The sequence below is a fragment of the Stigmatopora argus genome, chromosome 16, assembly GCF_051989625.1.
Source record: "Stigmatopora argus isolate UIUO_Sarg chromosome 16, RoL_Sarg_1.0, whole genome shotgun sequence".
Lineage (NCBI taxonomy): Eukaryota > Metazoa > Chordata > Actinopteri > Syngnathiformes > Syngnathidae > Stigmatopora > Stigmatopora argus.
The window spans coordinates 6,081,076-6,091,458 of NC_135402.1; the positions used below are offsets into that span (position 1 = coordinate 6,081,076).

General features: G+C 40.5%; 3 protein-coding genes across 3 annotated transcripts in view; 1 reads left to right on the plus strand and 2 right to left on the minus strand.

Moving 5' to 3' along the window:
- The window catches only part of adamts6 (ADAM metallopeptidase with thrombospondin type 1 motif, 6), a 39,403-nt gene extending 36,534 nt beyond the window's left edge, over positions 1 to 2,869 (minus strand). The window contains exons 1-3 of the mRNA XM_077623528.1: positions 2,270 to 2,869; positions 670 to 1,136; positions 153 to 520 (exon numbers count right to left, since the gene is read on the minus strand). Of these exons, the coding sequence (XP_077479654.1) occupies positions 153 to 520; positions 670 to 769 (468 nt within the window). The 5' untranslated portion in view covers positions 770 to 1,136; positions 2,270 to 2,869. The remainder of the gene's footprint in view (positions 1 to 152; positions 521 to 669; positions 1,137 to 2,269) is intronic.
- Positions 2,870 to 3,652: 783 nt separating this feature from the next.
- LOC144091084 (placenta-specific gene 8 protein-like) lies at positions 3,653 to 5,740 on the plus strand. The gene is made up of 4 exons (XM_077623122.1): positions 3,653 to 3,725; positions 4,376 to 4,492; positions 4,721 to 4,845; positions 5,450 to 5,740. The coding sequence occupies exons 2-4, from the start codon at positions 4,408 to 4,410 to the stop codon at positions 5,552 to 5,554; spliced, it is 315 nt and encodes a 104-aa protein (XP_077479248.1). The 5' UTR covers positions 3,653 to 3,725; positions 4,376 to 4,407; the 3' UTR covers positions 5,555 to 5,740.
- Positions 5,741 to 6,349: 609 nt separating this feature from the next.
- Positions 6,350 to 10,180, minus strand: cops4 (COP9 constitutive photomorphogenic homolog subunit 4 (Arabidopsis)). Its single transcript, XM_077623128.1, has 10 exons — positions 10,046 to 10,180; positions 9,366 to 9,445; positions 9,117 to 9,268; positions 8,397 to 8,500; positions 8,176 to 8,329; positions 7,942 to 8,092; positions 7,699 to 7,869; positions 7,499 to 7,614; positions 7,255 to 7,339; positions 6,350 to 6,732 (listed from the first exon to the last, which is right to left on the minus strand). The coding sequence occupies exons 1-10, from the start codon at positions 10,117 to 10,119 to the stop codon at positions 6,599 to 6,601; spliced, it is 1,221 nt and encodes a 406-aa protein (XP_077479254.1). The 5' UTR covers positions 10,120 to 10,180; the 3' UTR covers positions 6,350 to 6,598.
- Positions 10,181 to 10,383: the final 203 nt, after the last annotated feature.

A 10,383-nucleotide genomic window follows, 5' to 3' on the forward strand; every position in this document is an offset into this window, starting at 1 on the left:
AATATTGTAGATTGATTCCTATCGCCGATAATGGCAGCTAAAGAGTTAATATTGAAAAATGAATCCATTTTCAAAACCTTCTATCCAACTCTGATGTTGAAGGAAAGATTTCTAGCCGGAAAAGATATATAGAGCAGATTGGGGGAGCTCACCAGGCCGTTGCAGTTGCTGAGCGCCACTCGAGTGGCGCCGCGCTGGTCCTGCAAGAATCCCGCATAGTGGCAGTTGTCCACCAGGTTATGGCGCCACTCCATGCCTCGGCGACCCCAGTACTCCACCGTGAAGTGCTTGGAAACCAGGTGAGGGGTGAGAGTCAGGTTTAAGTGGAAGTCTTTCCCATAGGCGGAGAGTCTGTAGAAAAGCTGGGACTCGGGTGGCTCCGGGTACGGAGGGTCGGCAGCTCCGCGTCGCCGTCGGCCGGGTCGATGATGCTTCACAGTGTAGCTCAAGAACTCTCCGTTGGCATTAACTCGCACGGGGACAGTCAGCTGGTAGTGCTGCAGGTAGGTCAGGAACTCCTCTGTGGTCGCAAAGAATGGATGACCAGAAGAATAGTAAGAGGTAACGCTCCCAAGTTAAACATTATTCATCATGAATATATTTTTTTATCCAAGTTGTATTACAATGTTGGCTTGTCTATTCAAAAAGGATCATTCATTGACGTCTTACCTTGAGAGTTGTGTGAAAGTCGATTGACGCTCTGAAATTCGGAAGCGGCCATGACAACCAGGCTCAATGTCCAAGTCAGCGTCTTCCACAAAATTTCCATAATTCTGGGAAAGATGTGACATGGAGGAAGGGGGGTGGTGGGTTACGGGACTGGGGGATGGGATGGCGGAGGAGGAGGAAGGGGAAGAGAGTGCTACAGTCGGACTAAAAACATGCGCTCAGTCCGAGGCCAAACCACAACAACTCCATGGTTTGCGTCCCCTTGCTGGTTTGGGAAGAAAAAAAGTCTGTGCGTATCCAGGATGCTCAGATTTCTCCCGCAGGCAGACGCGTCCACGTCGTGGCGGAGGCCTCACGATTCATGTCCGCAGCTTGGCTAGAACGCGGTGATCCATCAGACGTTCAGGTGGAACTCCAGAGAGGAAGCTCTACATCGGAAACTTGTCCCAGCCCATCCATCTGCATTCCTGCCAAGGGAATCCATCAAGGTGTTGAGATGACCGCTCTTGCCTTACCCCGTTGTCGAGTTACTTCTTAATCATCTCCTCGTTAATCCAAAACAGAGGACCTTTGGGCTCTAGTCTTCAAAAGAAAAAGCTGAAGCCTGATTAAGATCCACCAAAGATTGAGGAATAAAGGGCAATTGAGCATCTTTGAAGTCATTGATGGAGTGTTCCACGGTCTAATGGGTAATGTGACAGGAAACCGATGATGTGAAAAGAAAAGCCAATTCATATTGAGGTACATTTGAAATTAGGTAGTCGTAGAATGACCTTCGGCGCATCTTTGAGATTCTTTGCGCTAATTGTTAAGGATTCAGACGGACATTTAAAAAAATAACGACTGGCCATATCATAAGGACATTTGGAGAAAGTCCAAACAAGATGGAAAATAAATGTACATTTTCATTAGGAAATTGGATTAAATGGACCAAACATCAACTTAAAAGTCTACCAAGAGAAAACGACTAAATATTGTGTCTGTAGCAATTGTTGCTGTTTTATACACCAAAGACACGTGATATTTTATTGGAGCTAACAATATTTTATTCTCAAAATTATCACATGAATGATTTTATTAGAGGAAATTCAGCATTTCAACAATAAAGTGAGTCTTGAAGCCCCAACACAGTTTTGCCTCAAACTCTCTTTGAGTCTTCAGTAGCTCCAGATGTGTTTTTGTTGTGTTAATTCTTCACGTTATCTAATATTCTGTAGTTCTGGCATTGAGCAAACACAACCACACTCAAGTCATTCATAAACTCAAGTTTCTCACGACTTAAAAATACATCAAAAGAGAATCTAAAGTTGTATTTAGTACTTTTGGGACATAATCAGTGTGTCTTAGAAAGCATCAAAGACACGTGCTTCCTCAACTAACCTAACCTAACCCTAATTTCAAAGACCCAAACAGACATCTAGCAACTCATTTGCTAATTGATCTCCAGCTGTGACTTCTAAACTTAGTTTTTTTTAAAGGGACAATTTCTCCCTGACTCCTCCTCGTTTAGCGCAGGTGTATCATTAAGGGGCTATTTTCTGCCCTGGCAAACAACAGCAAGCACCTGTTCGACCAAACAAATGGAGTTCTATTTACTTACCATTGTGGTTGTCAGCTCCTGTCCAAGTGTGCAGGATGTGTCCTCAAAAAGCCGACGTCCGCCCAACGAAGCACCGGCCCGGCGCTCATCTCCCGGCGGGCTCCTCGTTCATCCTCTCGGCTGCGCATGGAAGCAAGCAAGTCGCACGAAGGATCCAAATTTAAAAACAACAACAACAACAAACAAACATCTTCCTCCGGCCGGGATGTCGATTTCCAAGCCGTTATAATCTTGACTCAGGCTGGCTTAAAAAGTGAGTTGAGGTAGCCAGAGGAGGGAGAAGTGGTGGTGGGGGGGAGCACGCATGCATGAGAAGAAAGAAGAAGAAGAAGAAAAATCTAGCGAGAGTAACTTTCGTCTTTGGAGGAAGGAGGCTTCTCCTACTCATCGCACTCAACGGGGTATGTCCCACTTGACCAGAAACCCCCCCCTCCCCCGGGGTCTGACGTCAGTGCGTCAGTGCAGCTGTGCCTGTCCAATCTTCTGCGCGCATGTCCATCAGGTCAAAAACTTCAGGATGACACCCGCGGTGTTGTCATGGCGACCAGTCGTTTTTCCAGGATTATGAATTATTTCATACAAAGAGGCGTGAAAAGATTCCTCTGATGTTATGTGGTGATTCTGAAAAGGGTGATTACATGTTTTGTCACATGCAAGTGATGTATTTCCTCCCAACGGCTGGTTCACTTGCTCAATTTGGGGCGGACAGACAGCGACACCGTCAGGCTGAATGGGGAAAATGCCACCAGTCAATTTATGAGCTCAATTGATTTGTGATTTAAACGTTGATCAAAAGACTCTTAAGTTTTAAAAACCGTCGGTTGATGAAGTACTTTGTAATTGGGGGTGTAATTTGTGTCTTAGAAGCATCAAAGACAGAAGCACCAATGAACTCAAATTATACAAAGGGATATTTAAGTCATTTGCTACCGTGGATTCACAATTTATCGCTGGCTGTGAATCCTCATTGTTCAGTGCCATGGACTGTTGTTATATTGTGGAAAATGTGAGCCTTTTTTAGTCTATAAGTGGTATGTGTCCAAAGAACATAATGTTTTTTCTTTACAACTCAAATTCAAAACTGTGGTTTCAGCCTGTTGATGAGAAAAAAAGAACTAAATGATTGTACAGTTTCACTTCCTATTTTTTATAGTGAATTAAGTTGAAGGTCTGATTATTAATGACTGTGTATAAACATTATAACAGTGAACACAGTGTTGTTTGTGATTTTGCTAATGATTTGATGATAATTGTGGATTCCTTTTTTGGAAAAAGGTTTCTTTTTAACAGGTGCAGCAGAGAGTAGAAGTGTGTGTGGATGTGTGTGTGTGTGTATGTATGTATGTGTGGGGGGATGTGGGGGGTGAGGGGATTTATACAGTTCTTGTTTTGCATCTTTCAATAATAACGTCAAGCTAAACCTCTTCCTGCCACAGAAACCCCTTCACATCAGAAGGTAAGGATGGCCTCAGTATTATTCAAACATTTTTAGCATTATAGAGGGATTGTTACATTTAGGATAGAAATCTTTGTTTAGTTTATTTAAAAAGTGCTTACATACCTTGGCACACCCATTAAACATGGATAATTAAAACAAATTACTCAAATATGAAAATCAATATGAACCAAATAACAGTTCTGATATGATTGTCTGTTCTGATTATCATATTAAGTAGTACTACTATTATTTTGTGATGTCATTTAGATCAATGCACATATGCACTAACAGACTCCAGCACAGGTACATGTGATAAAGTTTTTTAAAAAAAATTATTTCCTCTGGGATAGACATAAGTGTATTTGTGCATGTCAAACCTTGCAATGCAATAAAAATAAGTTGACTTGACATTTTAAGTTGTTTTTTTCCCCCTCACAATGTAGATTTCCTATTGTTGAGCGGTAACATTATTCCATATGAAAATATGACATGCATTGTGCATATAGTACTATATAAAATGTGCCACTAAAAATTGGGAGACTATATGAAAACGTATTTCCATTAACATTAAATCATTTTTATCCAGTGTACGTTTTGTCTCATTTTGACTTTCAAAGGGGAGATTTGATACATTTCTAATCTTATGAAACCGATTTCTCCTGTTGCAGTTATCTTCATAATAATCATCATCATCATCATCATGGCGGTGACCAATCAACCAGCCAGATATATGGCCTCTGATTTCCAGACTGGCTTGTGCGACTGCTTCGACAATTGTGGAATTTGTAAGTTCTCCATTAAGAAAATGGCACAATCACATCAATCCATATGAAACTAAGTAATGTCTTCGTACAGAGCATAAAAAGATCAAAGTATATAGACAGCATCATGCAATATAATTGACATGCCCATGAAAAAACATCAAGTAGGGTTGGAAAAAAAGCAGCTGATTTTAAATAAGTGTTCAGTGTCTGGGTGTACCTAAAGTTACAATGTTCATTGTTTTTCCGCAGGCTGCTACGGTATGTGTTGCTTCCCGTGCCTCGCCTGCACCGTCGCCAGTGACATGGGCGAGTGTTGCCTGTGCGGCCTGTACATGGCGATTCGCAGCGTTTACCGGACGCGATACAACATCAACGTACGTTCGTGGGGGTGTTGTATATAAGCCATGGCAAACACTACATCCATTTTTTGGGGGCTGGATAAGCAAACTTAAGGGCCACATTTTTATGCAGGTTTTACGCAAACTTGAAGTAGAATTGTTTTCGAGAAGCGTGCGTGTCACTGTCAATTTTAAAGATTGATAATTTGGGTACATTGAAGACTTCCAAGTAGGTTACGGCCATTGAAAACTATATTGTCTTCATTGTTTACATTAGAGTGGCCAACCTTAATCGACTTGTTTGCGTATTATTTGTTCTTCAATATTTTCTTTAAGTGTGGAGAGCTTGAAAGTGTTTTTTTGTTTACAAAAACACACAGCTTAGCTCATTTAAATCCAATATTTAATTTAACTTTTACGAAATCATGTAAAGAATAGTGAAGGCTTAAGTTATTTCAGTATATTAAATAAATGAATAGTACTATTTGCTTTGTCACTATACTGACATCTACGAAACCAAGTTCCTTTGTGGTGATGAGACTTCATATTTAATCAGCATGGTCATTGTTTTCCGCCCGTTTGAGCAACGAAAAATCAAACAAGTGCATGTGTGTGTTTGTTTGTGCGGCATTGTTTTTAGGGATCGCTTTGCCGTGACTGGCTGGTATTCTCGTTCTGCCATGTGTGTGCCACCTGCCAGCTGAAGAGGGACATCGATCTCAGAAAGTCACAAGGCATCTTCTGAAAAGGAGCACTTTGGAGCAAACCCTCACGATCCTGTGACTGAAACATTACTCATCTTGGTAAATGGTGGCCGGAAAAAAGGGCCTTAAATTTGCTTGTAAAAAAAAATTAGTCAAAATTCTGAATCCTCAGTTATTGTTAACTACTTTTTCTTTGATGTTATTTCAATAAAGACATTTTAATTGGCTGGCGGCTGATGTTTTTGTACTGTTTGTTGATGGGGGTAATTTCATTAGTGTGCGGTCGATTGGTCGCCGGTCTTTTGGTCGCCCCGACCGCGACAACGGGCGACCAAAAGACCGACGACCAAAAGACCGGCGACAAAACAAGGTAAAACAACACTGTCTACGCATCAACAAAACCCAACAATGGCCATGAGCAGTTTCACTGAGCCGACGTGTGAGCGTATAAGAGTTTGTACGTACATGAGTTGTCTCTTTAAGAAGGTACATCAGTCAGGGTCTTCACAAGTTCTACAACAAAAAACAATAAAAGTCCGGGAAATTTGGAGCTTTGCTTTAGCCTAATAATTACTAGGGCATTAAGTATGACTAAATAGTAATTCACAGTTTGTATTTAGGGAATTTAAGCAACGATTTAAATGGTAATTATCACTTACCTTCCGGGCGACCGATCAACCGTGTACCATTTAATTGCTCTACATTTATTGCAAGTAGTGATTTCCCAATCTGATACGCGGATTTAAAAAGATAAATAAAAAGCACTTCAAAACATTGCTCACTGTATTCGAAATCAAGTTGTGGGTGTGTTGAAAAAGAGCAAATTGAGACGCTAGCCATGTCCACGCTTTAATCTTGTTCCATGTCAACACTATGTTTCGTCATATTGGCCAATAAAATGCCAAAGCTTTCACACCAGAGCACTTGTGTGGTCAACGCAAATATGAGTCACTGGAAAGTGGGCCATCAGAATATTCGGGGATGTGAACGGTGAAGGATGCGAATTCCTCTGCCGGACATTGCGATGATGCTTTTTAGCGGGAAGACAAAACATAAAGAAGGGGAGCTGGAGGTGGGACGGCATTTCACTGACTCATCTGCGTTTCCATGGCTTGGGCGGCCCACTCGGGAGCTGCCTGGCGGATTTTTTCCAGGAGGTTGTTGACTTGGAAACACAGCGACTGGATTTGCTTGTCCCACGTGGGAAGCGGCTCCCGTGCTGAAAAATAGAAAAAAAATACCTAAGTGAGCTTTCTGCTAATGTAACTAACGTTTTTTTTAAATATTACTATAGGCTAAAAAACACAACAAGCTCTTGGCAATCAGAGTGAAGAAGATAAGACATATACATATATATATATATATATATATATATATATATATATATATATATATATATATATATATATATATATATATATATATACATATATATATATATACATATACATATATATATATATATATATATATATATATATATAAGTTGTACTTGAGTGAAAGTTACAGGCCCAACCAAACTGAAAAAAAAACACAACTTATAGTTCAGAAAATATGGTATTTTGATAGCCCATTAATCACTGATTATTTTGATTCTAATTCATTTTGGATGGACGCCTAGCAGCGTCAATGGCAGCAAATTACAGTGAATGCGATCTGATTTTCACCAATCAAAAGTACATATTAACTCAATGAAAGGGTGTCGCTTACTATAGCTGAGGAAAAAAACCGCGCAACTCACTTTCAAAGTGCACAATGCCATCGATCTGGTCAATGAAGCCGTTCATGCGTCCTTCAGTGATCATCTGTGATGCAATCTTCTCAGCCTGGTGGAAAAAAAGAGTCAATGAATTGATAAGATAGACAGAAAAATATTAAATTAACTCTGGGTTGTTGTAAAAACAGCACCAAATGCAATCATTACAATAGCAAAATTCCAAAAGAAATATTTCGCCATTGAGACGACAGGTCACTCCGTATCTCACTTTAGCTGGTGGGATTTCCAAAAGTGCTCCCAGCTCTTCGAAGGTGATGTTGTTGTAGAGTTTACTGGCAGAAAGCAGGTTGTGTTCGATCACAGCTCTGTCCAGGATGCTGGAGCCTGAAGAGAATTTCATACATCATTTTGAGTTAATGTATAAATACTTTTAAATAGTGCTGCATGGCTTTTCTTATGGGTGCTTACCATCTGCCGTTGTGGCCTTCTGGTGAGGCATAAGCATGGCGGCAAACTCCTGCAGTTGGTTTCCCCGGATGATGCGGTCCAGGTACATCTTCTCCAGGATTCCGTACGCGGCTAGTTGCTGGCAGCGCTCATCCTTGAAGAGCGTGGCCAGCATTCGTGAACGTTGCTGACCTGGAACACCGACAACACAAATTATAGCCCTTCCTTGAGCAATATCCCCGAAATTAACAGTTCTATTCTCGCCTGCAGAAGCCAATATGGTGCAGTTGAGCGCGTGCTTGAGCGCCTCGAGACGCTCGGTCTCGTGGACGATGGATTTGTAAGACAGCTCGTTGTATCTCTGCGCCGCTTCGATGAACTTCCTTCTGAAATCGAGGACTCTGGCGTAGCACACCTACGATGAACAATAATACATTCGACAGTTGACGAACGGCGTGTGGTGAAATTTCTAATGCCTAACCATTCCCATCTACTTGCCTTGTAGTGTATCTGTAGTTGTTCGTTAGAGGATTCGTTCTGAAGCAGGGAGGCTCTGTTGATGTAGGCCTCGGCCTGCACCGGGTCATCATCTTCCAAGTAGAGACGGGCTATTTTCAGGTAGGTGTCCAACTTGTAGTCCACGTTATATTGCCTGGGGGTGTCGGGGGAAAAAAAAAAGCTGAAGCGGCCAGAGAGAATCCACGGCGTTCACAGCTTACTTTTGCCCTGTTTCCAGAGGGATGCCGACTAACACCTGGGCGGCGTTCCTCCAATCGCCCTCCTTTTCGTAAATTGTCGCCAAGTGTTGCCTGATGGATGCCACCTGTGTGGATAGAATTTTAATTTCGTTAACAAATGGCTGAGTATTAAGACCTACCGTATGCATGCATGTACATCTATGTGTATGTGTATATATGTGCTTATGTATGTATGTGTATGTATGTATATATGTACTTATGTATATGTATGTGTATGTATGTATATATGTGTGTATGCACACGTATGTGTATATGTATGTATATATATATATATATATATATATATATATATATATATATTTCAGCAAGACGCTTATTTATTTATATATTTATTCATGTATTTATTTATTAACTTACTTATTACCTATCTATTTATGTCTAAAATGCCTTTCCTATTTCTGCATCCTCACCCTCTTGCTACTGTGACAACGAAATTTCCCGAATACGGGATGAATAAAGTTATCCAATCCAATCTTTATATAAAGAGACAGGCAGATAAAATTAACAAAAGAAGAACAATCAGAAAAAAAGGAAAAACAAAGAGAGACCAGAGCCATTTTTACATGTAGTCAATAATCGAGGTTTAGGCCAATGTTCAATTTTTTGTGCTTTTGGAATTATTCATTGACATGGGCGAGCAAATAAACAGTCAATAACATATGCTTTGACTCAAACACTCACCTGCTCCTCAAAAGAAATGACCCGTGGTTGAATCTTCTCCAAGGTGAAGTGATACACGGCCTTGGCCGTAGCGTCGGGTAGGTTGGGCAGATGTGTGCAGAAATCGGTGAGCAGCTGTCTTGAGATGACCAGACTTACATTTTCATTGACCACTATGAGGTAGTAAAAACACAGGAGGGGAAATTGTTATTTCTGTGGAGAAGATGTAGCATTATGGAGCTTGTGAAAGTTAATTCAAGTGTTGCATACTTGCTTCAACAAAGGCCTTCAATGAGTCAAGTTGATCAGCATCTGTGAACTGGACAGCCTTTTCCAAGATTTGTCTATATCTGAATGGAGATTTGCAAAACATTTCCTAAGTGACATTTTGCCAAATTTTGTGATCACAGTGCAAACTTAAGGGCAATGTAATTAATTCTACATGATGTTGTAATAAAGCATTTGCGTTTCTTTTGCTATTTGAGCAAATAGATGCCTCTTGAGTATTTTTAAATCAGTTTGCAACACGTTCGTGATTGATTTTTGCACGGCATAATATGGGGTACTTTCACCATTTTAAGCATTTTACCAGCACTCTCTGTGATAAAAGTTGTCTATAAAACTATTTGCAATTCAAATATTAATATGTTGCATACCGCTAGAAAAACCTTTGCCACTTACTAGTAAGAAAACGTGCATAATTCAACTATATTAACGTGTGTGTCTTGGGCGATATACGCAGTTTACTCATTCAATCCATTAATCAGAAAAAAAATAACCAGTCCTCATCCCAGGTTAATGTACTCAGAAATGAGCATCTATTTTAAGGAGAGGAAAAGCTAACGTTAGCTTAGCTTGGTATCTCATGATCACCAGCTTCATCTTCTGTACAAGTGAGTATTTGATATCTGATAAAATAAGAAAAGTCGTTTATAGAAGACTTTGCGTACTTGGCCGATAGATCTTTATGAGAGCCAAAAGAATTCATCAGCTGTGCGAGCTCCTGTCGCACTTCGGTGGCCATTGTCGCGCCGTCCGGGTTGTCAACAACACCGCTTCCGCTGCTTCGAACAAACCCCTTCCGCCTAAAGATGAAACTTATTATTATTTATTTATGTATTTATTGACTTAATTTGTTTGTGTTTACAATGCTTAATACAAACACGCTAAGTTATTGTGCTTCAGATTTAGTATTACAGGAAGTCTTAGTTAGTTTGGACTTCAAGACAGTCACAGATATCAAATCAATTTTAACTGGGAAGGTTGGCAATCAATGAGGGATCATGTT

Bases quoted from the DNA above. Each gene is read 5' to 3' on its own strand.
- LOC144091084 (XM_077623122.1), top strand. From the start codon at position 4,408: ATGGCGGTGACCAATCAACCAGCCAGATATATGGCCTCTGATTTCCAG. The intron at 4,493-4,720 runs GTAAGTTCTCCA...GTTTTTCCGCAG, and splicing joins CTTCGACAATTGTGGAATTT to GCTGCTACGGTATGTGTTGC. The intron at 4,846-5,449 runs GTACGTTCGTGG...CATTGTTTTTAG, and splicing joins GGACGCGATACAACATCAAC to GGATCGCTTTGCCGTGACTG.
- cops4 (XM_077623128.1), bottom strand. From the start codon at position 10,119: ATGGCCACCGAAGTGCGACAGGAGCTCGCACAGCTGATGAATTCTTTT. The intron at 8,093-8,175 runs GCAAGTAGATGG...TGTTCATCGTAG, and splicing joins AACTACAGATACACTACAAG to GTGTGCTACGCCAGAGTCCT. The intron at 7,615-7,698 runs GTAAGCACCCAT...AATTCTCTTCAG, and splicing joins GAAGGCCACAACGGCAGATG to GCTCCAGCATCCTGGACAGA.